The sequence below is a fragment of the Sciurus vulgaris genome, assembly GCF_902686455.1.
Source record: "Sciurus vulgaris genome assembly, chromosome: 12".
In the NCBI taxonomy this organism is placed as follows: domain Eukaryota; kingdom Metazoa; phylum Chordata; class Mammalia; order Rodentia; family Sciuridae; genus Sciurus; species Sciurus vulgaris.
In genome coordinates, this window is record NC_136473.1 from 81,602,414 (window position 1) to 81,627,506 (window position 25,093).

At 49.0% G+C, this 25,093-nt stretch overlaps 1 protein-coding gene across 1 annotated transcript in view; it reads left to right on the top strand.

Moving 5' to 3' along the window:
• LMOD1 (leiomodin 1) overlaps window positions 1–25,093 on the top strand; it is a 50,124-nt gene that overhangs the window by 24,104 nt on the left and 927 nt on the right. Inside the window, exon 3 of the mRNA XM_079106025.1 lies at window positions 22,631–24,145. Coding sequence (XP_078962151.1) covers window positions 22,631–24,145 — 1,515 coding nt within the window. The remainder of the gene's footprint in view (window positions 1–22,630; window positions 24,146–25,093) is intronic.

Below are 25,093 nucleotides of genomic sequence, written 5' to 3' on the forward strand. Positions count from 1 at the left end.
GAGGATGAGGACTGACTCATTCATCCCCATGAATACAGTGCCTGGCCCAACGAATGCCTGTTGAATGAATGAATGAAGGATGAATAATTTGCAAACCCCATTCTTGTCCAACTTGACTGGATCTACAGAAGTTGTGGATCCATCTATATACTCTTCTAAGACTGCTTGAAAATCTGATTTGGGGTTCAAACTCTCAAATGGAGGGAGATTTGGCAGTGATTTCCCCCACCCCAGTTTCTGTAAACAACAAAATCAGCTCAAAATTTACATTCTGAAGTCTGAATTATTGGCATAGATTTCTGTCATATTTTCCCTTTAACTTGAACTTATTCCATTTCTTCTTTCATCTCTGTAGGGATCTAACATTTTCAGACTGACTCAACCAAGTCCACCCACTATCCCTGGGGCCACTGACTTACCCTAGAGAGGATATTAGTAACTTATTCTATCTTTAGCCAACCAAAGCCTACGGCTCTCATCATCTGAATTCTTCCCTAAAATGTCTGGAGAAGGGCAGTAGCTTTGCCTCTAGATCCAGAAAAAGTAATACAGCTCCCCTACAGAACTTGCTGCAAGCGGATTTCTCTTTGGATTCCACTCAGAGCAGGAGAGGGAGCTGCCTTCCTCGTGGTACTCACTCAGTGAGCCACCCCTGTGAGGAGGCCCAGTGCCTGGTTGTGTGAGTTTGATGACCCAAAAGTTCTCTGGACAATTCTACAGCCCTATAGACAGACCTGCCCTTCTGAAGCCAGAGTGGTGAAGTTGGAGAAAAAGAGGGCCGGAACTGAGATTAGGTCCTTGTTGACAAGATTAGGTCCTTGTTGACAAATGCTTGTCTTTTCTCAGTCAGATTCTGCAAGAGAGAATTAAGCCCTACAGAAAATTATTCCTTCTGTCTTAATCTGTTCTGTGCTGCTACAACAGAATACCAGACTGGGTAATATATAATGATTAGAAATTTATTTGGCTCAGAGTTATGGTGTCTGGGAAGTCCAACATCAAAGAGCTGGATTTAGCAAGGGCCTTCTTGCTGTGTCATTCCATGTTGAGAGAGAGAGACAGAGAGAGAGAGAGAGAGAGAGAGAGAGAGAGAGAGAGAGAGAGAGAGAAAGAGAGAGAGAGAGAGAGAGAGAGAGAGAGAGAGAGAGAGAGAGAGAGAGAGAGAGAGAGAGAGAGAGAGAGAGAGAGAGAGAGAGAGAGAGAGAGAGAGAAAAGAGCAAGCATACATGCAAGAGAGGCCTGAACCAGGCTTCATATAAGGAATCTACTGCACAGTAACAGCATTAATCCATTCATGAAAGCAGTGCCCCTGTAACCAAACACCTCTCATTAGGCCCCATCTTCCAATACCACCACTTGGGGGATCAACTTTCTTACACCTGAACCCTGAACGTGGGGGAACACATTCCAACCACAGCATGGCTAAAGATGCCCACCAGCTGGTCCCATTCTCAATGCATAGGAAAGAAATTAATTCCTTACATAATGGACACCTTAGGGCATTAAGTGTTTGCATTTTCTCCTGGAATTCTGGTTGCTACGGGCTGACATTGGGCCAACTTGCTTGTACTACATTTACCAAGTTTCCCCAAGATGGATCATCTCACCTACCCCAATGACACCATCTCTTCCACTTAGTAAATAACCCATCTGTCTAGTTTCTGCTACTGTCCTGAAAAGCCTAACTTAATCTTGAACTTACCAGGAAAATATCAATAATGACCCCAAAGTACTGAAGAGTCAAATGTTTCAGTGGCCAAGGGTCTTTCTGGTTGGGAGGTTTTCAGGTTGAGCTCCAGTTCCTGTTGTCCTTGCCTTAAAGGCAGGACTGAGTGGAAGTCCTTAGAGCACAGGTGTGCTATTTATAGACTGACTTTCTTCAAAAAATAACTTATAATGAAATAAGGCTCATTATCGAAAATATCTAAAACATAGAGAAAAAGAGGAAAAATAACTTGTAATTCTTTGTCTTATTAGCTAAATGTTAGCCATTGTCAATTTTCCCCTTCACTTTATTTTTTAGGTTAGTTTTTCTCTTTCTGCATTTTTATTGGTGCATTATAGTTACACATAATGATGGGATTTTTTGGTTACATATTCATACGTGCATACAATACAGTGAGATGATTGGGCCCTATCGCTCCCCAACACTTCCCCCTCCTTCCCCTCCTCTTGCCTCCTGGACCCTTTCCTCTATTGCTCTCCCTTTGGTTTTCATGAGATCACTGCCCTTGGTCCCAGCCTTTCTTTTCCTTTTTCCTCTTCAGCTTCTACATATGGGAGAAAACATATGATGCTTGACCTTCTGAGTTTGGCTTATTTCACTTCACATATGGTCTCAAGTTCCGTCCATTTTCCAGCAAATGACATAATTTCATTTCTCTTTATGGCTGAATAAAACTCTATTGTGTGTATCCTTTTGAGAAAGTTGTTGCCTGTGCCTGTGTGTTGGAGTGATGACCCTATGTCTTCTTCTGGGAGTTGCATAGTTTCTGGCCTAATTCCTAGGTCTTTGATCCATTTTGAGTTGACTTTTGTGCAGGGTGAGGGATTAGGGTCTAGTTTCATTCTTCTACATATGGATGTCCAGTCTTCCCAGCACCCTTTGTTAAAAAGGCTGCCTTTTCTCCAGTGTGTTATTTAGCCATTGTCAAAATTTTTGAGTATATACTTCTATATATGCTTTCCCTTTTGTGGTTAATTCTGTGTGTACACATGTTCACATAAATTTGTTTCCTACTTTTTTGCTTATCATATTATACTCGTTTTTCCATGTATTAAAAATACTTCCTACACATCATTTTCAGTGGATGACGTCATCATTCATCGTATGGTTGTGTTGAACCATTTGCCTATATTTGGACATCGACGCGGTTCCCATTAAATATACTTTCCAAGGCTCCAAACAGATCCCCAGAGCCTCAACACGGGCTCCTTCCCCTGGCCTTTGGCACCCATCCCCAGAGGGACGGAGCCAACCAAACAAGATGATAAATAGAACCATTAACACACTGTTCCTGCTGCTGAGTCTTAGGGCCAGACGGGTGAAACAAAACTCCAAAACAAGAGACAAACTCCTTGGACATTGGAAAAGGGTACTGATGGGCAGCTCACAGGGCAGACACTCCATAGCCTGGGGAAACATGAGGCCACACATGTTATTTTTTAGAGGATCAAGTTCCTTACGTTGTAATATCCACCAAGCAGAGCACCTACCCTCTCTCTTTGACTTATAGGATAATGTGACAGTTTGTGTGTACCACAAACAGAGCAGATATGCCAAGTTTCCCTCTGTCTTGGAAGAAAAGAATTGTTATTAATGAAAAAGAAAATGAAGGCTCCAGCTTTGGCAATGTTTAAGTCCAGGAGAGATGTCAAGAAGGGTCAACCAGTCCATTGTCCTGCTTCCAGAGGGCGCTGCAACACAGATTCTGGAGTCTACATCAACACATAACACCAGGTCATAAGGCAGGGTCATTTCCCTTTCCATGGAAAATATAAAGGGAGCACCTTACATCCAGACTGCTAGGGAGCACTTTGCTGCAGTCTTAGGACATCACACGATATGCTTGGGCAAAAATAATTCCAGAGCCTAATGCCTGGGTGTGTGTAGCTTTGCAGACTTCCATGTCCGTCATTTCACTTGATCCTCCCATCGGCCTTGTAAGGTAGATAAGCTTCAATCTGTTTGACAGATGAAAAACTGAGGCTTAAAGAGGTTACCCAGCTGGTGGCCGAGGAAGGCCTTGAGCTCAATCTTCTGATCTCAAGTTGCAACAAATCATGTATAACTTAACAACAACAAAATCTGTCCCTCCAGCCTTCACTGTGGCCCTCCACTATAGTGGGCTATGCGTTTATTCAACCAACATTCATGAAACATTCACTGTGTGCCCAATTCTAGGATAAGCGCTGCTCAGTCCTGGTGTCTGTGGCCACCAACAGTTTTCCTGTCACTGTGCTGGCCTGGAAACTTGGTATGCTCTGAGATGGGCACTGACCTGACTCCTATACTGCCCTCAAAGAGATCCTGGGAATAACTGTCAACACCCCCCGGCCATTCTGTGGCAATTCCTCCTCCTGCCTGGAAGAATCCTGGTGCCCTGGCTTCCTTCCCCACTTTTCTCCCTCGGGGTCGGCCCCAGAGACTCACTCACTGAGCTTCTCTCTCCTCTTCAAAGTGGCCGTCTCCACTCTCCCTTGAGGTTCTTCTCCCAAGCCTAGCTGCAGAACAGATTATGGTTTTCCAACTTGCCTCTTGCCAAGGACACTGGAGCCAATCACACAAGCCTAGGGCTTTTCTTGCTCATCATGAACAGAGATAAACAGAGGGAAATAAAACTGGCCTCATGGTAATGACAGCCATCCTAGCATGGCCCTGTCTGATGTGGCAACTGCTGGCCACATGTGGCTGTCAAACACTTAAAATGGGGCCAGTCTGAACTGAAATGTGCTAGAACTATAAAATGTATATTGGATTCCAAAAACTTAGCAGAAAAACATTCTGGAAAATATTAATTTTATATTGTTTACATATTGAAATGGTGACATTTTGACCAGAGCCTAATGCCTGGGTGTGTTCAAAAGGTATTATTAAAACTAAATTCACCTATTTCATTTTACTTTTCATAATATGGCTACTAGAAAACTCCAAGTTACATATGTAGCTTGCATTATATTTCCTTTGGACCATGCTGGTCTACAATATACATTTTTTTAAAATATATTTTTTAGTTGTGATGGACCTTTTTGTTTTATTCATTTATTTGTATGTGGTGCTGAGAATCGAACCCAGTGCCTCATACACACTAGGCAAGTGCTCTACTACTGAGCTACAACCCCAGCCCCATACAATATAATGTTAATAACCATGGTACCAGCATATGATTTGTTTGGTTGGTTGGATTTTGTTTTCATATTTTCAGTTCTTTATTTAATCTTTAGCCTTTAGAAGTTAAAGCAAGAGAAAAAAAGAATAAGATTTTGTTTAATATAACTATCATTTTTATCTAATTAAGGCCAGGATATTTTAAAACTGTCTTTAAGTTTTTAAATTGAGATATGCTTCACAGGGTATAACTCATCCTTTTGGTTTTTGTTTGTCTGGGTACTGAGGATTGAATCTGAGGGCTCTTTGTCACTGAGTCACATCCCCAGTCCTTTAATTTTTTGATTTTGAGACAGAGTCTCACTAAGTTGTTGAGGGTCTTGCTTAATTGCCCAGGCTGGCTTCACACTTGCCATCCTCCTGCTGGAATCACAGACTTGAGCCACCATCCCCAGGTCCAAATTGCATACCTCAAAGGAGCGAAAGAGTCAGGCATGGTGGCACATACCTGTAATCCCAGCTACTCAAGACACCGAGGCAGGAGAATGGCAAGTTCAAGGCCTGCTCGGGCAACTTAGCAAGACTCTGTCTCAAAATAAAATAAAAAGAACCCGAGAGGTTGCTCAGTGATAGTTGACCTCTGGTTACAATACCCAGTAACGCAATAAGTAGCAATTTGGTGCGGGTTTTTTAAGTATATTTTAAAATACAGTTTAATCATCACTACCTAATTCCAGAATACTTTCATTATCCCAAAAGAAATCCTGAATCCATCAGGATGAGAAAAAGGGTACTCCTTATTCCCCTTTCCCACCGCCCCCTCCCCCAAGCAACCACTAAGCTACTTTCTTCCTCTGTGAACATTTCATATAAGTGAATCATACAAGTGTGGGCCTGGTTTCTTTGAATTATCATACTATCAAGGTTCATCATGGTATAGCATGGTACTTCATTCATTTTTATTGCTGAGTATTTTTCCATTGTATGAATATACCACATTTTGTTTATTCGTTCATTCAGCAGTTAATGGATTTTTTTTACTTATTCATCTGCTGGATGGTTCCTACTTTGGCCCTGCTGTGAACATTTGTAAGTTTTTGTGTGGACATGTGTTCTGTTCTCTTGGCTATATATCTAGGTATAGAATTGCAAGGTCTTATGGTAACTCTATGCTTAACTTTTTGAGGACCTGCCAGATTGTTTTCCAAAGTGGCTGCACCATTTATACAAGCAATTTCTGCACATCCCTACTAACACTTATTTTTGTCTGACATTTTTTTTTTATTCGAGACACTGATTGGTTGTGAAGTATAACTCATTGTGATTTTGGGGTTTTATTTTATTAAATAATATAATAATTTCCTTGCTCCTCTTCTGTAAGTCCCTTTCCTCTTCTCGAAGACTCTCTTTTCAGTGTCACCTTACTTATTGTTGTGGTTTTCATTGCTACTTATACACAGTGACTTGCAGATCTACACCTCAAGCCCAGCTCGCCTTCCTGAACCTCAGATCCTAATTAATGCCAACTTCTTAGGCATTTAAACCTTGTCATGAGCAAAATGATTCAGAATCTCAATTGTCATGTTCACCTGTCTCTCCATATTGCCTGTCATGGTTATAACATCTCCCAGCCACCACCACCCCAGACTGCAGGTCGAACCCAGGGGTACCCTAGCACTGAGCTATATCCCCAGCCCTCTTTATTTTTTTATGTTGAGACAGAGTCTTGGTAAGTTGCCCAGCCTGGCCTCAAACTTGGCAATCCTCCTACGTCAACCTCCTGAATCACTGGGATTGCAGGCATGTGCCACTGTGCCCATTATCTATCCAGTCAACCAAACTAGAACTCTTGGAGTCACCCTCCACTCCTCCTTGTTACTCCCCACTTCATTGAATCTTACCAATTGTGCCCCAGAAATGAAATGCATTTCTCTCTTTGTGCTCACTGCTCAACTTTGGTCCAGGATCTCATAATTTCTTGCCTGGACTATTGCAGTAGCCTCTTACTGTTCTACTGGTTTCCCTCCCCTTTCTCCCAGCCTCAATTTCATTCTCCAAACAGCTGCCAAAGCTATCTTTCTGCCAAAGCTATTTTTCATTCTGCCAAAGCTATCTTTCCAATATGCAATGCTATTTCTCTGTTAAAAATCCACATGCTTCTCCCCTGGCTGCTGGGTGAAGCCCGTATTGCCTAGCAAGATGTGTATTGTCATGATCTGCCTCCAGAGTACAATTCTGGTTTCATCCCCCACCATCCCCTCCTTAGCCCGCTGCAGTTACAAAGAACTTCTCTACAATCCCTAGATTTTCCAGGCTCCAGTGAATCCATGCCTTTGCCTATTTTGTTTCTTCTGCTGAGAAGGTCCCTCTCTTATCTCTGATGCCCAGATGACTTCTCTGAAGAAGGTCACTTCCAAAGCTTTACTCCCAGCTTCGCACCACCCTGTGTATTCACCAGGTTCTGCACTGTGTAGAGGACACTTGGCCTCCGTGATGTAAGGCTTGGCAGCTTCGTTTCTGCCCTCTCCCTCTAGAGCTCAACTTCCTCCCTCTCCCATCCTCAGTGATATGACCAGGCCTATCTCCAATTGTCCTGGAGCTTAAAGACTCAGCTATATGCTTGGCTGTTCTCCAGCTGACTCCCCCAGTGTGTCTCAGAGGGAAAGACCCCAGACTCTCCTCTCCAATGGCAAGGGGAATTCCCATCTCATGACCACGGCCCATGAAAATCCTACATCTCCTAGGGCTTCAGCTGCTGGAAGGGAGCTGTACTTGAGACGTACTTTGCAGCCTGAAAGAAGTGACTTTCCAGAACTGGGCATGGGACATGGTAGCTCAAGGTTTATCATTTTACTGGGGTAAAATCCTCATGAATATTCAGTGTTGAGTGGAAGTGGCATCGTCCTAGACCTCTATAGAGACTTCAGAAAAAAAACTGCCAAGGCTTCTCACAATGGGCTAGATGGGGAGATGTCAGTTGGAAGGTAGTGCAGTTGGGTGCTGACTGAGGGCTTCCTGGAGATTTCTAGTAGGGTGCCAGGGGGTTCTACTTTGGGCTCTGCCCTGTCCAGTGGGAACAAGGGTCTGGAAGCCACTCCTACCATATTTGCAGATTATCTGAAGCTGAGATGCACAATGAACTTTTAAACAGCAAAACCAAGATCCAGAAAGTTCTCTTTGGGTGGGCTGATGGGCTCAGTGGACTAGAACTTTTCTAGCCTAGAGAAGAGCAACCTAAGGGAGAACATATGATAAATCTCCAGTGTGGGTAGAACGCTTATGCAGAAGAGAAGGGGAGCCTTGTTTTATATAGCCCCCAGGATATAACCAGAGCCAGAAAGGCTTCCTGAGATAGAGCCAACTTAGAAAAGAAAGAAAGAAGCAGGTATGGTGGTACTCAACTTAGGAGGCTGAAACAGGAAGATCTCCAAGTTTGAGACCAACCTGGGCAACTTAGCAAGACCCTGTCTTAAAATAAAAATAAAAATAAAGTGCTGGGGATATAAAGGGCCCCTGGTTTCAACAACCAGTACTGGGGGCTGGGGGGAGGAAAAGGAAAAAAAAGGAGGGGGGCAGTGCTTGTCAGTTTGTGTTCCTCAAAAAGAGCTAAGCTCCCTGTCATTATTATTCAGTACTTACTGCTTAACAGGGACACTGTAGATAGGATTTAGATATTTTCAGTTCATTCCAGCAAATATTTATTTAGTACAAAGTACTCTGCTAGGCCAGGTGCTAGGGACAGAAATAAAAGACCAGTTCTTTTATTTCAGGTCACTCATCATCTAGTCCAGGGACAGGTGAATAAACTGATCAGTGCACAGAGAGCTGTGAGCTGGACCTGCTGCAGGGATACAGAGCAGGGGCTCCTGACCCAGGGTTTGGGAGGGCCACTGAGAGGGCCCTTGGGCTAAGGGTCAGCAGAACATCAAGAGAACTGCTAGCTGGGTGTGAAGGCGCACGCCTGTAATCCCAGCAACTCAGGAGGCTGAGGCCGGAGGATTGCAAGTTCAAAGCCAGCCTCAGCAGCCACAGGCGCTAAACAACTCAGTGAGACCCTGCCTCTAAATAAAATACAAAATAGGGCTGGGGATGTGGCTTAGTGATCAAATGCCCCTGAGTTCAATCCCTGGTACATGCCCTCCCCCCCAAAAAGAGGAACTGCTGTTATTAGTTGTTCAGGTAATGTTATCTTAACTATCTTTTTAAAAAGTTTCTGTCTCTTAGAGATATACACTGATATTTATACACATGAGATGATATACCTGGAATTTGCTTTAAAATAAGAATGGGGACTAGGGATGTCACTCACCAGTGGAGCAGTTGCATAGCATGCAAGAGGATTTTTTGAAGCATGGGTTTAATCCCCCCATGCCTCAAAAATAAATAAATAAAATAATCTAAGGATGAGAGAAAAATGAAAATGTGAGGCCTTGAATCCCTCTGTTCAAGAATCAAGACCCTCAAGATGGTCACAGCAGAGCATGAAATGAAGCACAGGGCCCTCCCGAGCATGGAGCCCTGCGGGAGGCTGAGGTCAAACACCCATGGAGCTGGTCCCGATTAGGCCATGGTAGCCTTTCTGTTTAGAAAAGGAAGGAGGGTGTCTGGGTGAGAGCCAGGGCTCCTGCTCACAGCTCCAGCAGCAAGAGGACAACATGTTCCTCTTGCTACCCCCGTGGGACCCAAGCAGGACCCAGTGCTCTGGGACAAATAGCTGACTTTTAAGTAGATCTTTACAATGTTTTTCAAACTCACTTGGATTTTCATCTGTGCTAGGATGAAATGAAGAAGCAGAAAGTAGCAAGCAGACGTTTCAGAGAGCAAAGCACTCAAGTATCTTGTTCGTCTCTCTAAAGAGATTTCCTGACTTCTCCAAAAATGGGGTTTGCTACAGGCTTCCCAGCATGACTCACCAGACCAGTTGGCAAACATTTAGTTCTGTAGAAAACAATGGAGCTGACCCTTCCCTGGGAGAGAAGGCCTGCCCTAAGCACCTCCAGGTCCCTGGAGATGGGTTCTTCATAACCCAACAGAAACCAGGATGGCCTGCCTGGGGATGTTGCCAGCACAGTCTTAAGGCAAAAGCCTCCGCTCCCTAGGGGCCTTCTTCCCTTTGCGGTAGCCTGCAGAGGCCTCTGGTGCGAGTCCTAAGGGCCAGAATAAGTGATTGCTCCCACCCAGTCTTCTTTTCTGGTGCCTCTGGCTCCCCAAGGTCAAGTCATCTCCCCCATTCAACACCCACTTCACTAGAAATCCGGCCCCTGCAAGACCCAAAGCAATCAAGGATCCCCATTCCCTTTGGCAGAGAGTTTGGTGACAGATTGCATGCAAGAGCCCAGCCACCCAAGTTTGTACATCATTCATTGTCTTCTCTAGAAGCTGCATCTGCTTCCCATTGCTTCCAAGGGCAGAGCAGGCAAGATGGGGGCATCGCTCCCCCTGTGGAGCTGATCTCCCGCCAAACTGCATCAGGAAAGCCCCCCCCCACCCCTGGCACAAATCACTGCCCTTTTCAGGGATACCACTGCACCCTCCCCAACCCTGGGAAGATCATCCTGGGAGAGAAAAAGGAGCTGTGGAGTTGCTGTTTACACTGGAGCAGGAGGTGGTACCTGAGACCCTCCTGGTTTCTGCTCAGCACTAATATTTATCACCAGAGCTGACTTGGTAAGTGCTGGAACAGGACCAGGAGAGGCCAGGCTGCATGGTGGGGCCTGGCGTGGCAGAGCCAGGCAGAGGCTAGCAGCAGGAGAATGACCACCAGTCTCTGTCCCCTCCATCCCTTCCATCCCTCCTCCTCCACATTGACCTGAGGGGTCTTGCTTTTTAATTTTTTGATGTTATTACTTTATTTTTGCAGGGCTGGGGAGGAACCCAGCACCTCACATATGCTGGGCAAGAACACTACCATAGGTCTATTCCTCAACCGTGATCTCGCTTTCTTGCTTTTCTGTTTGGTTTTGTTTTTGCTATGAACTGAATTATTTTAAGATAATTTTCTCTCTCCCTCTCTCTCTCCCTTTTTTTTTTTTTTTTTTTTTTTGGTACCAGAATTGAACCCAGGGTTGCTTAACCACTGAGCCACATCCCCAGCCCTTTCTATTTTTTATTTAGAGACAGGATCTCACTGATTGCTTAGGACCTCGCTAAGTTGCTGAAGTTGGCTTCAAACTCAATCCTTCTGCCTCAGCCTCCCAAGTTGCTGGGATTACAGGCGTGTGCCACTGTGCCCAGTGATAATTCCCTTTTTTAATAAAAAATTTGGCTTTTTCCTCATCATAAAAGTAGGGCAGATATTAGATATCTGTTTGAAATGAAAAAGTTAAATTCTTTGCACTATAACCCAAAGTAAAATCCAGACAGTCAAGCTGACCCCACTAAGGACAGACAGAGTTCAGCTGGAAGAAGAGGGAAGAGCTTTCCAAGTGATGGAGCACCCTTGCAAACATGCAGAGGCCTAGCTGCCTCAGGTCTTAGAGTCAGCAGGACCAATGGAGACTGCGGGGAGGAAGGCCAACTCACCAACAGAGGCCTTCAGTGGCCAGGCCAGGAGGGGCCTATGAGTCTGCACTTTGTCCTGAGGGTGTCGGGGGACAACTCAGAGGTTCTAGGCCAAGAAGTGAGTTGCAGATGTGTGCATGTGAAGGACCCCAGGCTGCAGTGTGGAGATTCTCCTAGAGGACATCAGCAATATCTGAGAGATGGTTGTTGTCCCAACCCTACTTTTGGCCACCTGAGCAAGGATAGAGAGAGAGGCTGGTTTGAGAGGCATTAGGTTTCCCACCATCTCCGTGTGGGAGGTGTGGGAGCAAAGTGGTCTTTGTGAAGTAGTCTGATTTCCCAGCCTCCCCCACGTCCCTTGGGTTGCTGGTGGGAGAGAAGGGCAAAGTGATTGCCAGGGATCCAGGCAGCCTCCTCAGGTGCCTCCTCTCCAAATCCCAGAAGGGCTTCTGAAGGGAGCACAGGATGTCTAGAGGAACCATTCTCCAAGACAGGGCGTGTGCGGGAGGAAGCAAGGGACCAGGAGAGATGAGGAGCCCATTTTTTGAGGTATTTTGGGGCACACAAACCAAGATGTTTGCTAGACAGCAGGACAGAAGGGTCTGAACCTCTGTAGGAGCTTTGAGAGGCCTCAGAACATAGACGGCCACTGATGCCAGCAGAGAGGATGAGGTCACCCAGGGAGAGGGTCTAAAAGTGGAAACAAGGAGGCTGGAAACAAGGCCTTGAAAACACCCCCATGCCTGAGTCCAGCAGGGGCATGCGCCTTGCAGGCGACCGAAAAGGAGGGGAATCCTGGGGGCATGAGGGGAGCCAAGGGAGGCAGCATCCAGAAGGGAGGGCCTGGTCCTCAGGACCACATGTTCCTGAAGCAGCTGGGCAAGATGGAGAATGAAAGATGTGAATCTCATTTAGCAACAAGAGGGGCAGAAGCCATCCTGGTGAAACTAACTGCTGTGGAATGTGGGGAGTGAGGTGAGATTGTGTGGGACTGAGGAACGAGGGGATGAAGAAGCAGAGCTCTTAGGGGAAGTCCGGGTGTAGAAGGCTGGAGACAGAGGCAGTCTGTGGTAGGGACTACGGGGTGAAGCCCGGGAGTTGAGTAACAGGGAGAGACTGCTGAAAGGCTGAGAGGAAGGAGCTGGGACAGAGAGGCTGTGGGGAGAGCTTGGAGAGAGGAGGGCGCGGCTGCCCATGGGGCAGGGTGGACCTGCGGCAGCAGGAGAGGGATGAGGACAGGAGGTGATCAGGGAACTGAGTTTGTAGGAATGACGGCTGGAGGTGGGAGAGTCCCCACTGGAGGCTTGGTGTGTCGTCCTGGGAAGAAAGCAGAGGAGGTGGTCTGCGGAGAATGGAGGTGGACTGAGACTAGAGACACAAGGCAGAGGGAGGGAGACGCTGCAGAGGACAGGAGAGAGTTGATGCGGGAACTGGGACCAGTCATGACAGGTGACTTTCCCTACAGGCTTCCTGGGCCCTTGCACTGCTGTAGATATGTTGCCTGCAGCGCCTCATTGGAGCCTCACAACAGCCCTGTGAAGGATTACGGTCCCATTTTACAGATGAGAGAGGGTCATTAACCTGCCCAGGATGCCAGGAAGCAGAGACTGGCATTTGAACTCTAGAGATGGTGCTCAGCATTGGCACTGATCTGGAGGGCGCAGAGCAGCAGGGTCTGCAGCTTACAGTGGGTGGGCTACTCTCTCCAGATGACCAGCAGCCAGGGATGGGGAATAGCTCAGGCAAGGGTCTCAAGATACAGGGTTGGGGCTTTGGCCAGCACTGGTGACCAGACTGAAGATATTGGCCAGATGGTGAATGACAGGGCTAGATAAGACAGGAGGTGACACAGTCAAGGCAGGTGGAATAGAGAAGCCAGATTTTGGGCCTTGTTCCTGCAGTTCCACTTACGAGTAGATCGAGTAGATGCCCAAAGGAGTTGAGGATAAGGACTCAGAAATTTGGACACCCATATTCGTAAGAACATTATTCAGAAGAGCCAAGACTCACCTGAGTGTCCTTCAACAGATGAATGAACCAACAAAACATGGTATGTACATACAGTGGAATCATATTCTGCCTTTAAAAGGAAAGGAAATTGTGGATTTTTTGGTTTTTTTAAATTTTTTGGTACTGGGGATTGAACTCAGGGGCACTTAACCATTGAGCCACATCCCCAGTCCTTATTTTGTATTTTATTAATGACAGGTTTTCACTGAATTGCCTAGGGCCTTGCTAAATTGCTGAGGCTGGCTTTGAATCCTTCTGCCTCAGCCTCTGGAGCTGCTGGGATTATAGGCGTGCACCACAGCGCCCAGCTGGATTTGAAGTTTTGAAGTGTTTCCTTGCCCTGGTAGCATCCTTCCTTTAGCAGAACTTAAGACTACTGTCACTCACTGTGTACCATGGTAAGGTGATGGTTGTTAAGGCCATGGAGGAAAACTGTTGGAGGAAATAGTGGGAAAGGAAGACTTCTTAAAACAGCTCAGGGGCAGGGAATGTGAAGGGCCCCTCCCCCTGGCTTCCTCCCACAGAGACGGAGACCGGAGCCTCATCGGGCTCTGCCTGCTCTGGATTGCAGTGCTTAGGAATGAATTACATAAATGACTTATGAAAAGCACTTAGCACAGTGTCTCGCACCTTGTAAACACTAGATGGTTGTGGATATTATTATCAGCATTCTTATTTAGTGTTGGGTGGCTGGAGGAGAAGAGCTATCTCTGGTTAGACTAGGTGTTCAGGTGAAAGAGTAGCTTGGCCCGTGGCTCCATTCACACACCACAGTGTAATACAACTGGTCTTCTTACCCCCTGCTTCCATATCTGCAGATTCAACCCACTGTGGTTAGAATATATTTGAAAAAATAAAAATAAAAATAGCAATACAGCAGTCAAAATAATATGAATTTTAAAATACAGTATTAACTAGTTACATATAATTTACATTGCTTTGAGTATTATAGGTAATCTAGAGATGATTTAAAGCATATGGAAGAATCAGGCACGATGGCACATCATATTCTGCCTTTAAAAGGAAAGGAAATTGTGGATTTTTTGTTTTTTTAAATTTTTTGGTACTGGGGATTGAACTCAGGGGCACTTAACCATTGAGCCACATCCCCAGTCCTTATTTTGTATTTTATTAATGACAGGTTTTCACTGAATTGCCTAGGGCCTTGCTAAGTTGCTGAGGCTGGCTTCGAATCCTTCTGCCTCAGCCTCTGGAGCTGCTGGGATTATAGGCGTGCACCACAGCGCCTGTAATCCCAGGGACTAGGAAGTCTGACTCAGGAGGATCGTGAGTTCAAAGCCAGGCTCAGCAACAGCAAAGCCCTAAGCAACTTGGTGAAACCCTGTCTCTTAAAAAAAAAAATTAAAAAGGGCTGGGAATGTGACTCAGTGGTTGAGTGACCCTGAGTTCAATTCCCGGTATCAAAAATAAATAAATAAATAAAGCATACAGAGAATGTGCCCAGGTTCTGTGTGAGCACTATGGCATTTTATATTAGGGACTCGAGCAGCCACAGACTTTGGTATCTGAGGGGCTCCTAGGGCCAATGCCCTGTGGATACTGAGGAAGATGGTATAGGGGTTAAAAGTTCAAACTCTGGAGCCTGAGAACCTGAATTTGAATCCTTACTTCAACATTATTAGCTGTGTGTTCTTGGGCTCCTATTTCTTCTTCTGTAAAATGGGGATAACAGTACTCAGTCCCCGGTGGGCCATGGTGTGAGGCACAGGAGTTGGTTAACATCTGGGAACATACAGAACAGTAAGGCAGGAAGCTCTCGCGAGGTCAGCTCTTGCCAGGCTGAAGAGGTAAGGTGACAAGAAGCCATGGGGAGGCTCCCTGGACTGAGGATTTGGGAAACAGGGTTGAGCAAAGGTTCTGGACCTTGACTCTCAGGTGCACTGCTGGCCAGGGGTGGGGGCCATGCCCCTTAGACAATGGGGCTTACAGCTCAGAAGTGAGCTCCTGTGTGTCAGGGCCTCTCTGGCCTCCTCTCTGGGTGGAGGGGACAGCCTGAGTCTTGCCATTCCCAGACCTGAGGTCAGACCTTCTGCAGGTAGGCATCGGCCAGGGGGCTAGAGCCTACTACCCTTGGGAGATGACCCACGTGCTCACAAGTGGCGACCACTGGGGTGCCTGGGAAGCCTGAAAGTCAAGTGGGGTGGGGCTGGGCAGCAGGAGTCTGGAATGCCTGCAGGGCGCAGCTGTTCTTAGCTCTGTGACTGCACTGGCCCTGGCTTTTCAGCTCAGTGCTCACCAGGTGCCCATGTCTCCCTTGAGGGTGCCCACATTACCCTCTCTGAAGCCCTGAGCCTGGCACAGGCAGTGTCCAAAAGGCTTGCATTCTTTTGGGGATGCTGAGGGACAAACCTCCAATACTGTCCATCATGTTTATTGAGTGTTCACCAATAGGCTTCAGGCTGAGAGCAGGACTGACAGAAACATCTGCACACTCTGGTGTTGAAGGGTCAGACTGGGGTAACATGGGTCTCTCTGGGCCTGGCACCTCTGTTGTAGACTCTCTCCATGTGGATTACTGGATGGCACACCTGGCTGTCAATGCCAAAGGGCCCTCCCAGAGCACCCATGCTGTGAAAACCCACGCTCTCCTGCCATGGTCAGGGGCTGGGAGCTCCAGAAGTGCAGAGTGGTCAGTGGACTCAGAAAGGATGTGAGGAGGTGGCACTGCAGCCCCCACATATAGGACGAAGGCTCCCAACCCCAAATTAGGAATTCTATTTTAAGTCCCTATTCTTATGAGACTAACTGTACTCCAGTAGGGCAGTGACTGAGTGTATGTGTGGTCTTTGTGTGCAAGCCCTTGAACATTCCAGAAAGTTTGTTTCCAGAGATGTTAGCTGAAGGGGAGGAAGGTTATTGTCTCACTTCTCCTCATTGCCCATTTCCTCCCCGCTTCCCCAGCCCCGTCTCTGAGGCCTGGGTTTCCTCATCGGCCTCTTACAGTTGGGAGGGGTGAAGAGAGGGTTCCCTCAGAACTTGTCCTGCAAGGGCCAGTGGAGACAGTCTGTGCTTTCCTAGAGTGGGGGGCTTTGAAATAGGGGAAGCCGGCATGGGATGATCTGGGAAGGGCCAGGGGTTGCTGTGAGCACCCAGGCTTCGTCCACTGCCAAGCAGGAGTTGAGAAAGGGGCTGTCAGACCTTCCTGGGAGGGATGCAGTGACTCTGTGCCCAGCAGAGGGGTGCTGTCAGCTGAGGCACTAACTATCTTGGGCCATCTGCTCACAGGGAGTCCACTCCCCCATCACCCTCTGCTACACACACTTGATCAGCTTGTCCCCTAAATTATGAAGACAAGGCTCAGGCAGCACTGTGTCCCTATCCCAATGGATGAAACCATGAGTGGGTGAATGAGCAAGACCCACAGAGGGTTTCTGGGGGGACTTACTCTGGAGAACAGACACTTCCTCTTTGTACCCTGAGTCCCACACAGGGTTCACAGGTCCCTCTCCCACCGCACCACTACCTCTCACCATAGGGTTGGGGTAGGGTCTGCGGGGAGGCTTCCCAAAGCAGTCTGGTCCCTTCCCAGCCTCTAGCCTTCCGGGTAGGTTTCTGGGGTCTGGAATGTGGTCATTTCATTGACCATGGAAAGGTTCAAAATGTAGTTCCACTGACCACTGAGTAAGTGCTTAATTTCACCTGCTGATCAATTCTGAATGAGCAGAGAGGACAGGAGGCCTCCGCTACAGGAGGATGGGGCCCTACTGCCCACAGTTGTGGTTTAAGCACTATTGATAAAGGATCCAGAATGATCACAGCTTATCTCTTTTTAAAAAAAAAAAAAAAAAAAAAAATTTTTGTTTCAGGTGTAGGTGCACTCAATACCTTTATTTTATTTTTATGTGGTGCTGAGGATCAAACCCACGGCCTCACACATGCTAGGCAAGTGCGCTACCACTGAGCCACTGCCCAGCCTAGGCTTATCTCTTATTCAAGTCTTTGGGGCATCAAGGCCATGGTTCAATTCCTGACTCTCACAACCCAGTGAGGAGCCCCAGGGAGGTCAGTCTTGAGCACATAAGACAAGTTCATAGGGGCTAAGTGACTTATCCAAGGTCACATGGTTAGTTGGAGGCAGAGCTGGGATTTGCACATGGGCCAACTAGGCAGTTGGGCTCCCAGGCCACCATGGTTAGGACTTTACCAGAACAATTCTAGCTTTCCTGATAACTGTGAAGGGGACTTGAAGTTTTCTAGGGGCAATTCCAGTTATAAAAAGATCTGTCTAATGAACTGGCCCAGCCTCAACAGAGGGATGCTCCTTCACAGCCCACATTTCCTGCGGTCCCTCCCCAGAATGCCAGCCTCAGCAATGCCACTTTCCCCAACAGCAGTGGGCCCTCCTGCAACTACTTGCCAGGAGAATCTAAAATCTTTCTTCTTGGTAGAAAAACCATGAAAGCATGGGCACTCCACATGGAGCCAGGCAGGAGACCTGAGGGGACAACTCCCTTGATCCCCACAGGTCTGGGCCCAGCCACTTGCCCTGCCCTTCACACCAGCCCTGAAAGGGAGCTGCTCTCCCAGGGGACCTGTGGCCAGTTCCTCCCTGCCCCCCCTTGTGCAGACAGATGACACGGGCAGCTGCAGTTCCTGAGACCAGAAGGTCACCAGGTGGCTGGAGGGAGTGCCCCCTGCTGGGACAGCTTCTTGAGAAGAAAAGGGGAGTGAGATCTTGGGTTCTGAGATGTGGTGCAGGACCGGGAAGGGGTTGGCACTTTGGGAGCAGGACTAGGAGATGTCCCATTTCCCTGACTTCCCTGCTAAATATGACCTTGATAGGGGGAAACAAGAAGCAGGCCAGCGCCAAGGTAGAAATACATTTTCTAGCGAGTTCTGGATCCATGGGTAGGAGGCTATCGATGCCCTCAGGGACTGCAGCTAAGGCCTGGGAAGAGGGCCTTGCAAAAACTGAGCTGGGGACAAGAAGCCCTGCGTCCAGCCTGGAGCTGGAGCTGGGGGCACTCTGGATGCCTCCAACCAGAAGGCCTTATGGGGGGCAGGGAGGTACTTACCAGGACACAGCAAGAGTGGCACTGCCATCAGAATCAGCATCACCTCAGTCTTGCTGTAGGAGAAAAGGTGCCTGACTTTGTGACAGAGGTATCACATGTGAGGTGTGCCGTCATGAGGCACCCTGAACTCCATGGCTCTGCCTTGGAGCAAATGGCTGGAAAGGGGACACAAGTCAAAGCACTCCTGTGCCTTCCGACTGCCCGATGAGCAGTCCTCCCTAGGGTCCTCCTGCAGACTGCCTTGCAGCTGTCTGGGGCTGGGATGACTCTCCTCAGATGTTGGGTCACGGAAAGGACAGAGATGAGCTGGGAGGGTTGGCACGAGCTAGCAGGGGTCTAGCCGGCTGGTGCCAAGTGCAGCACGCAGAGGCTTCGACCCTTGCACTCAGAAAGTTCTCATTCTTTAAGGCTAGACAATTGTCTACCTTTATGTCTTTGTATTCAAATAGCGTCTGGATAGACAGTTCTCCTCTCCTCTTTTGGCAGTGGGTGATGAATGGTTCTCTTCTCTGCAGTCAGGTAAGACTTCACAGGGAATCATATCGGAAGACCCCTGTGAGGGAGAAGATGCTGTGTTCTGTCCATTGAACCCACCAGGGGCACTGAACTTGGATCTAACTCATGTGACTGTCTCCAGTCCTTTTTATTGGGAAATAGGATTTCGCTAAATTGCTTAGGGCCTTGCTGAGTTGTTGAGGCTGGCCTTGAACTTTCAATCCTCCTGCCTCAGCTTCTCCAGGTATGTACCACGGCACCCAGTCCACCAGCAGCTTTCTGAGGCCATCCTTTCCATTCCCCTGCCTGTAGCCCTTCCCTATCCCTTCAGCTTTTCCGAAGGAGAAAAAGATTTTGCTACTTAGGTTCCTTATGTAGAAGACACAAACTTTCATTCTATGGAAGTTCTTCATCATAGCTAACTCCAATCCCTTTAGCTATAAGGAATGAAAGGTCAACTAAGGATTGAAGACAGGAACACAAGCAAAAATAACCTCTGGAGGTCACCAGGATGCACCACTAGTTCTAGAAACAAAAAGAAGTCGGCCTGGACTCCTTCTCAGATAAGCATGAAGGAGAGCAATCTGCTGTGTGCTGAGGAACTGGCTTCACAGAAATCCCAGTCCAGGGAGCACTCGGGGCTCCTTCTCCTTTTAAGGCAACATCTGAGCTCTCAGGGCTGCTCGAGCTGCAACAAGCCCCAGCCCCACTCATTCCTGGCTATTTGGAGGAAACTGATGATTAATCAGCCCTCTCCCCCTCCCCCACTGGTCTGTTTTTCATGAGGTTCTTTTTAAAGGGTTGGCACACCTCCTCAGAACAGACGCTTGGCAGGTCCTAGCCAGCTAGGACCACAGTGGAGGGAAGCACCTGAGAGGGAGTGGCCAGTGGTCCCACAGGAGGACAAAAGGCAGAGGTCAGGACCTGGGATGTCAAGGGAGAAAGAGGGTTCCAAGCAAAGACAAGTCCTGCTTGGGGAGGGAGCGAAGGTTCTGAATGGGAGTCCTGAGCCCGAAGGAGGGTTCCTGAGGTCCCATGGACAGCAGGGCACTCGGGCACCCAAGGGGTGCTGGGCGGACAGGGGTTGGGGGGTCCTTGGCCCCTAATCGGAAGGTCAAATGCAGTGGCATTGACTTGGTGGCTATTCAGCCATTTCGCTGCTGTCACTAAAAAATCTGACCAGAACAATTGCAGAGGAGGAAACATTTATTTGAGAGTTCATGGTTTTAGAGGTCTCAGTCCATAGAAGGCTGGCTGCATTCCTCGGGGCTCGAGGTGAGGCGGAACATGATGGCGCTGGAGGGTGGCAGAGGGAAGCGGCTCACACAGTGATCAGAAAGCAGAGAGAGACTCCACTCTCCAGAGACTGAGCATACACCCAAGCCGTGCCCTCGATGAGCTGCTCCCTCCAGCCACACCCCACCTGCCTCGGTGGCCACTCAGTTAACCCCTCCAGGGATTAAGCCGCCGATTCTGTTAAGGCTCTCACAGCCTAATTTCTCCTCTGAAGCTTCGTGCATTGTCTCACACGTGAGATTTGGGGGACACCTCCCATCCAAACCATAACAGTGCCTGTTCGAGAGATGATCAGGCCTGGGCCCCAGTTTTTCCTGAACCCGCTGGGTGGAGTTGGCTGTCATCTCTCTGGGTCCCCAGCTTCCCTCAGTGAAGCCTGTGGCTGAGAGGCAATGGCAACTCTGCAGAGGACAGCTGGGCCAGCCTGGTGGGCGCCGGGACATTCTGACGGGGGCACATCCTGGGAAGGGAAGGAGAGGCAGGCAGGAGTCTGCCCTGAGGCCTGACGTCTAGAGGCCGTGCCAGGCTCACGGGGATGGAACCTGTGAAAGGACCACTCTGGATGGGGGACGGCAGGGCAGGGGACTCCCTAGCCACACTGAGGCAGATCATTATATCCCGGCTCAGGGTGATCACAGGTGGCGAACTCAGTTCCTTGGGAACCAGACTGAGTGTGGGGGGGCTCTCTGTCCCCTGTTCCATCACCACAGCCCCAGGGAGAACCCCATGCATTCTAGGGCTGGAGGCAAGAAGTGCCCCTTCCAAGGCTTTGTCCCTGAGGCCCTGGGTCCCTGGGCTGCCTATCATGATTCTAGCAGAAGAGCTGAGGACTTCACTGCCAAATACCCAGGGGCTGGTCCCCAATGGCTGTGTTTGTGGGTTCAGATACAAACTGTCTCCAAAGGGCCAACCTTGCCCTCCATTCCCTCTGGGTCAAAGAGTGCCTTTCTTCCTTCCCCTCTTTCCATCCCGCTGGACTCTCTTAAAAGACACCCTTCCAATGCTCACGCCACGATCTCTCAAGGCACCTTTAAGGAAGGTCCTCACAGCATCCCTCGGAGTCCCAGTTGCTCTGGGGTCTCCATCCCAGTTGGACAGTTAAATTCAATGCCATATCTTAGGTCATCTGCTGCTTCCTCTGCTCCTGTGGTGGGGACACGAACTAGGTCTTCTGGAAATAGCTCCTCAACTTCATGGAGCAAGAAATAGGCCCCCATGTGGGAGTGCGGGGTGGCTGATGGCACAGAACATCAAGCCTCCACTGTGCTCCACTGACCCTGTCCCACAGCCTCCCGAGCCACATCCTCACGGCTGTGTGGTCAGAGTGAGTCACAGAATCCTAGTGGACTCCGGGGCTACCTACAGGGAAAGGCCTGTTCTTAGCAAAATTTTTACTAAAAAATAAAGACTAGGGCTGGGAATGCAGCCCAGTGGCCACGCACTTGCCTAGCATGGTCAAGCCCTGGGTTCCAACCCCAGCACTGCAAAAAAAAAAAAAAAAGACAACACTGTGAACTTTTAAAGAGGCACCATGTTTTGGCATTTGCTGTAAGGGTACATCCTTTGTTCTGTTACCTACTTCTTAATAATTAGCTCCTTGTTTCAATAAGATGATGATGATAGAATTTATAAATATCCTTAATTGGGAAAGTGTTAGCAACCCTGTCTCCATTCTTTCAATTCCTTTTTTCTTTGTAAATGTCCTGGCTTATAACATTCCAGTATCTGAGAACCAGTGACCTCCCCTTGGCAACAGGACTGGGACTAGGCTGAGGGGTATGAGGCAGTGACCTTGAGCACAGAACACAGGGGCAGAAGCCACGGGAGGTGGGGCACACCTATAATCCCAGCTACTTGGGAGGCTGAGGCAGGAGGATTCCAAGTTCAAGACCAGCCTCTGCAACTTAGCAAGACCCTATCTCAAAACAGAGGAAAAAGGACTGGGGTGTAGCTCAGTGGTGGAGTGCTTGCCTCGCATGTGCAAGGTTCTGAGTTCAATCCACAGTACCCAAAAAAGAAAATTCAAAACAAAGACAGGATCAGCGTTAGCGGTTTTCTCTCTTGCCTCAGGTTCTAGCATGTGTGACAGAGCACTGTTGGAAGAAGTCCTTCGGATGGGGGGCAGTAGTGCAATAGATAAATCACCCACGACAGAAAAGGGCAGACCTGAGTCTGAGAATGCTCTGGGAAAGGAAGTGCACTTGGTGCCAACCTGCGCAGGTGTTCATCTTGGCATCTCATGACCCATGGCTGTGAGCCTGATACCAGCCCATTCTCTCCGGCTGGAACCCTGCAAAGTTCCACTTCTGCTGTCTCAACAGGGATGTGCCCATCACTCTCTGGAACACCAAGTGTCCTGCAGAGGCCCGGGGCGGTTGTATAAGTGCTCCCCACTTGTCCCGTACCCGTTCCCCTCCTTCTGAAGCCAGCTCTTCATGTTTATTTTTCTTTTCTGAATTCTTAGGAAAGCAAGCAAGTGGAGACCAGAGCAGATGCCAAGAACGGAGAGGAAAGGGGCAGAGATGCCAGCAAGAAGGCCCTGGGCCCCAGACGGGACTCAGACCTGGGAAAGGAGCCAAAGAGGGGTGGTTTAAAGAAAAGCTTCTCCAGAGACAAAGAGGAAGCTGATGGCAGAAGTGGAGAGAGGCCAAAGGAGGAGAAGGTGATCAGGGGCATCGACAAGGGCCGGGTCAGAGCCGTGGTGGACAAGAAGGAGGCAGGGAAAGACGGGAGAGGAGACGAGAAGACCGTGGCCATCAGGAAGGAAGAGGAGAAGAGAGGGGGTGACAGGACCCCGGGCTTGAGCAAGGACAAGGACAAGAAGAGTGAGGAGGTGAAGGAGCTGGCCAAGAAAGGGGACAGTGAGGAGGTGAAGGGGGACAGCAGGAGCACAGATGCAAGGAGGGAGGACGGGAAGATGAAAAGAGCCAGTGGGGACACAGACAGGAAAAAGGAGGAGGAGGGAGCAAAGAGAAGAACTGAGAACAGGGACACAAAAAAGGAGGATGGAAAAGCCAAGAGGGAGGAGTCCCGAAATGAGAAGGAGGCCAAGGAAGAGAGTCAGACCAAAGCAGCCGAGAAACAGGCCGCTGGTGGGCCCAGCAAGCCCTCAGAGGCGCCTGCCAGGGCGGAGGAGGAAGCGGCGCCCAGCATATTTGACGAGCCCCTGGAGAGAGTGAAGAACAACGACCCAGAGATGACCGAAGTGAACGTCAACAACTCAGACTGCATCACCAACGAGATCTTGGTCAGGTTCACCGAGGCCCTGGAGTTCAACACCGTGGTCAAGGTGTTCGCCTTGGCCAACACGCGGGCGGACGACCACGTGGCCTTTGCCATAGCCATCATGCTCAAGGCCAACAAGACCATCACCAGCCTCAACCTGGACTCCAACCACATCACAGGCAAGGGCATCCTGGCTATCTTCCGTGCGCTGCTCCAGAACAACACGCTGACCGAGCTGCGCTTCCACAACCAGCGGCACATCTGCGGGGGCAAGACGGAGATGGAGATCGCCAAGCTGCTCAAGGAAAACACCACCCTGCTCAAGCTGGGCTACCATTTCGAGCTTGCCGGACCCCGAATGACCGTCACCAACCTGCTCAGCCGCAACATGGACAAGCAGCGACAAAAGCGGCTGCAGGAGCAAAGGCAGGCCCAGGAAGCCGGTGGGGAGAAGAAGGATCTGCTGGAGGTGCCCAAGGCTGGGACCCTGGCCAAGGGCTCCCCCAGACCTTCACCCCAGCCATCTCCAAAGCCTGCTCCAAAGAACTCCCCGAAGAAAGGTGGGGCTCCAGCTGCCCCTCCCCCTCCTCCCCCTCCCTTGGCTCCTCCCCTTATCATGGAGAACCTGAAGAACTCACTCTCCCCAGCCACTCAGAGGAAAATGGGAGACAAAGTCCTCCCTGCCCAGGAGAAGAACTCGCGTGACCAGCTCCTGGCCGCCATCCGCTCCAGCAACCTTAAGCAGCTGAAGAAGGCAAGTTGCTGTGGCCATGGCCGCAGGGCAGGGTGACCAGGGGCTTACAGGAGGGAGCAGTTGCAAAGGGCACATGTGCCAAGACACTGGTGTTGGGCTGCGGGTGCATCCAGACCCCAGGTCCTGCAGGTCATCTGAGCCACGCTCCTGCCCCCAGGCAGGTCACTCCTGTACCTCCCTTACAGGTGGGTGGGCCTCTATGCTTCCTCTGGCTTCTCCCTCCACACTTGGAGCTCCTTCACCTGCAGTCCAACCTGTTCCTCTTGCACGTGGAGAAGCAGCCTCCACATGGAGCATTGCTGTGGCTCTTCCTCTAAGTCGTTGTCGTCCTCTTTTTTCTTAAAACTGGAGATATTGAAACTCATGTTCTCTGCACTGAGCTCTATCCCCAGACTTTTAATTTTATTTTAAAAGGGTCTTGCTAAGTTGCTGAGCCTCATCCTCTAGCCGGAGGAATTACAGGCCTGTGCCACTGCACCTGGCTTCTTCCTCTAGGTCTTCTTTTCTCCATTCCCCAAACAAATGCCATCTTGGTTTTGTGAATCCCCTCTTAGGGTCAGCCCAGGCTTACAGGTCAGTCTATCCCAAAGGTTCACCCTCTGGAAAGTCAACCTTTGACTAACCAGTGCAATGGACACATGGGCCATCCTGGGCACCCTACTTCTCATAGTCCCGCCTCCCTGGGTGACAGAGTCCATGGTCATTTGCTGTCTGAGTGAATACTCTACCCTCACATTATTTGCCACTGGACATGAGATAAAGGACAACCTCACTTGTAATTGTAGTGGTCATCTGATGATATCCAGGGTCTTTTGTTTGTTCTTTTTATGGTCCTGGGTATTTATCCTACCAATGAGCTACATCCCCAGCCCATTTTATTTTTTAGTTTGAAACAGGTTCTGAGTTGCTGAGGCTGGCCTTGGATTTTTGGTCCTCCTACCTCAACCT